This window comes from Nestor notabilis, unplaced genomic scaffold, assembly GCF_000696875.1.
Source record: "Nestor notabilis isolate BGI_N333 unplaced genomic scaffold, ASM69687v1 scaffold8272, whole genome shotgun sequence".
Classification (NCBI taxonomy): Eukaryota; Metazoa; Chordata; class Aves; order Psittaciformes; family Psittacidae; genus Nestor; species Nestor notabilis.
Window position 1 is genome coordinate 1 of NW_009916908.1, and position 4146 is coordinate 4146.

At 54.3% G+C, this 4146-nt stretch overlaps 1 protein-coding gene across 1 annotated transcript in view; it reads right to left on the reverse strand.

Moving 5' to 3' along the window:
• Window positions 1-15: 15 nt before the first annotated feature.
• Window positions 16-4146, reverse strand: part of LOC104413737 (opsin-5-like) — a gene marked incomplete at its 3' end in the record, with an annotated part of 5779 nt that continues 1648 nt past the window's right edge. The window contains 4 exon segments of the mRNA XM_010024815.1: window positions 16-241; window positions 1041-1369; window positions 3479-3606; window positions 4115-4146. The exon segment at window positions 4115-4146 is cut by the window's right edge and continues 18 nt beyond it. Of these exon segments, the coding sequence (XP_010023117.1) occupies window positions 16-241; window positions 1041-1369; window positions 3479-3606; window positions 4115-4146 (715 nt within the window).

The following is a 4146-nucleotide window of genomic DNA, read 5'->3' on the forward strand; positions in this document are numbered from 1 at the left end:
AGCAGAGCAGGGTGCGCATGGCCTGGAGGAGCACCACATCCTTGGAGAGGAACTTGTGGAAGTTGGGCTTGAAGAGCAGGTACACCAGGGGGTTGTAGAGCGTCGAGGACTTGGCAAAGACGGCCGACAGCACGAAGGCAAGCGCTGGCACTTGGTTGGCATCACCCAGCACTGCCCACAGGGCAACGATGGCGTAAGGGGTCCAGGCAGCCAGGAATCCCAGGCACACGGCAATGCTCAGCTGGAACAGAAGGAGAGGGAGATGGCGGTGCCATGAGCCTCCTGTGGCACTCGCGGGATGCTGAACCTCCCAAAACTCAGCCATGTGCAACGGGACCCCGAGCAGTTGGTCCCATCCCAAGGGAAAGGAGCTGACCCTTCTGGACCCATCCCACTGGAGCATCAGTGTCACACATCAGGGCAGTGACCCAGTGTGGTGCATAAACCTGCGCTCACTTCAGGCAACTCACCCCCTGTCCCACCTGGGAAACTCGGGAACTGCCTCAGCCTGATGGGTGTCAGATGGGTACAAAGCACCCAGGGACCTGGCTGGGACCAGGCCACCTGGGGAGCAGCAGCTCTTTGGAGCACTCAGCATCCCTCCATCTATCTGTGTGCCAGTGTGCAGACCAACTGAAAGGCTCTGGAAATGGGCCATGCTCAGACCCCCTCCTCTAAGCAGACACAAACACCTCTTTAGAGGCCAGGTTTGTGAGCTGCTTTCTTTGTGTTTGGGGTTGTTTTAAAGGATATCCACCTTTTTTTTCCCTTTTGACATATCCTTGTTAAGTTTTAGCATTAACTTGTAGTCTGGGGAACAGTGACTTGTGCAAGGTCCTTTTATGGTCTTTCCCAATGTAATTGAAAACTCCTCCACCTGATGGCTTTAAATGAGGAGAAATGTGTTATTATCCACACTGACACCAACACCTGGAGAATCCATCAGGAATGGCAGAAGGGATCCTGCCACCTTCACCTGCCCACGGAGTGCTGGGCTGGGGACACTCCCAGACCCCTCAGCACCCCGAGCCCTCCCCTACCTTCACGACCAGGCTGTGCACGCTGTGGGCTCTGCGCTGGGGGGACGTGTGCTGCCGCACGGCTCTCCGGGACACCCGCACCCTCCAGAGGATCAGCGAGTAGGAGACGAGGATGAGGAGGCAGGGGAGAAGGTAGCAGAAGATGAAGAGGGCGAGGATGTAGAGCGTGGCCTCCCTGCTCGAGGCTCTCCACATGATGCAGCAGGCTGTCCCATAGGGCTCAGGGCCATAGCTGCCCCACTCGGCCAAGGGGGCTGTGGCAAACATGAGGGCATATGCCCAGATGCACAGCAGCAGCACTCCGGCGTGGCAGGGAGAGAACTTGTTGCCTGTGACAGAGGGATAAGGATGAGGACGGGTTCCCATGGGCGAAGGAGAACAGAGAGTGGAGTTTGTGACCCTGAGCTGCCCAGGCACTAAGGATGAGGACAACTGCCATGGGACATGGACAGAGCCACTGAGCAGGGCAGCGCTGCAGCCATGGAGCAGGCAGAGCCATGCCAGTGCTCACCCCAGTGCCCCAGGGTGCCCCCCAGCCCCTTGGGGCGGCCAGAACAAGGAGCCAAGAGAAAGATAAAGGGTTTGCCACAATCCACTCAGGGTTGAGGACCAGCGGTGCAGCCTCTCTCAGCTTGAGGAGGAATTGCTGGAGGTCGTGTGGCTGCTATGGGCATGTGGAGGGACATAGAATCATAGAATCAACCAGGTTGGAAACGACCTCTGAGATCATCACATCCAACCATTACACCAGGACTACTAAGACCACCTAAACCATGTCACTGAGGGCCTCATCTACATGGTGTGTGAACACTTCTAGGGATGGTGACTTCACCACTGCCCTGGGCAGCCTGTTCCAATACCTGACCACCCATGGCCCCATGGGCAGCAGAGGGGGACTACCTGGCTGCAGCAGCCTGGTCTGCTCAGCACCATCCCAGACACTGTCATTGGAAGGACCTCTTCCTCTCTGTCAGATTGAAATCCAGAGGGAGGAAGGTTTCCTTCCTTTTTGTCCCATCCCCTGTCAAATCTAAAACTGCCTGATCCTCTAAAAGCTCAGTATAAAGTTCTGCATCTTCAGCCATACACAGGAGTAACATTTTTCTTTGAAACCAAGCAATTAAAAACACACTGAAATTAGTAATTTCCTCATGGAAAATGGGCTGGGGTGTCACCGGAACATAAACTCAATGAACCAGGCTGCCAATTGCCAGCTAATCTAGAGCAGAACCTGCACAGGGAAAAGCCACGGTACCTGTGCTGCCTTTTAACAACCCGCTTCTATCTTTATCTTTCCTTCCACCTTTCTAGTGATCTCCTGAGCTGTTGTGCTGGCACATAACCGAGGTGCCCGTGCTCCAGCATTGTCCTTGAGGCACTGGGAGCTGCGGCACAAAGCAGGTTGGTGGCTGGCAACAGCCACAGGCTCAGGGCAGTCAGCCATGGGAGAGGGGTGAGGACGCACCCAGGGGCTGGTCTGCAAATCAAACTGTCATCTTTGATCTCACGTTTTAATTCTAATTTTGGCTTCAATCCAAAGTCTGTACATGCTAGGTGGAGGATTAGCAGCTGAGCTGAGGAAGCTAAGAAGCAGCTCCAAATAGGAAGAGCTGTAAGTATGTAGGGGACATCCTTGGGTCCCGTCGCTCCCTCAGGTGCTCTCTGCAGTGCATGCCCTCTCCAAAGAGCTGCAAACATCACATTAGCTCTGCAGAGGAAGTCCTGTTAAAAACAGGGTTACAGAAGTGAGCTGCAACGCTGCAAACCCAGCCCTCCTGTACTAATTACATCAGTGAATTAAATACATTTGGCCTATGGCTCTCCCACCAGTGACAAGGGAAAGCATCTCTTCTTGCAGTGCCAGAGCTTGTGGCTTCCCAGAGGCAGAGTCTGCTCTAGTCTAAGCCAAAGTCTGATGTGTTGGAGCATGTCCAGAGAAAGACAACGGAGCTGGTGAAGGGCCTGGAGAACAAGTGTGATGGGGAACGGCTGAGGGACCTGGAGCTGTTTAGCCTGGAGAAAAGGAGGCTCAGGGGAGACCTCCTCACTCTCTGCAACTACCTGAAAGGTAACAAGCAATAGGATAAGAGGAAATGACCTCCAGTTATGCCAGGGGGAGTTTAGATTGGACATTAGGAAAAATTGCTTCACCAAAATGGTTGTCAAGCATTGGAACAGGTATTTAAGGGATGTGTAGATGTGGCACTTAAAGGCATGGTTTAGTGGTGGACTTGGCAGTGCTGGGTTAATGGTTGGACTTGATGATCTTAAAGGTCTTTTCCAACCTAAACTTTCCTATGACCCTACATATTGACTGGGAATAGGCTGCCCTGGGGCAAAGTCTTCCCAGAAGAGGTGGATCTGGCCCATAAAACACAAAGGGTTATGTTAACAGAGAGGGGTGTAAGCACAGATCAGATAACACACCCAGCACTTACCATATGCTGGGTAACAGACCTTCAGGCAGCAAACTGTGCTGAGCACCGTCAGGCTGCTGAGGCTGCACAGCCCGAACAGGACCCCGCAGAAGGCGTAGAGGGTGCAGACTGCCTGGTTGAACAGCCACCTGCAAGGGGAAGCCTGCGGGTAACCCCAGCCCTGCCCCTTGCCCCAGGGCAATGGCTGGCAGCCCCCTGATGGGGATGTTCCCCCTGGCCCCTGCTCTGGAGGAAGGCTGGGTATTTCCCAGCTGCTGGTCCCACACCAGCAAAGCTGGCCCCATATAGGGTGGCGGCAACAGATTGTGTGGATACCAGCAACCAACTGCCCCAAAAAGGGGCATGATCTTGCCCTAATTTGTTCCCTGAGCATTCCAGTGACAAGCACAGATGGAGCCAGGGGTGTTGGGGTGCTGTGATGCGTGCCAGTGCACACCGCTGCGGTGCTCACGCCTCATAGGTGCCAGCTCAAAAACCCACCACCAAACCCCGTTTACAGCAGTGGTAAACCAAAGGGACAGGGAACAGCAAAGCACCCTGGATGTCTGTGAGGTTACACAGTGTCCCAGCACCACCAGATTCATCCCTTGAGTCCATCCACAATGGGGGCTCTACAGAGCTGCTTCCACAAGGTACCTGTGTGCAAAGAAGGATGAGGTGGCCAAGGG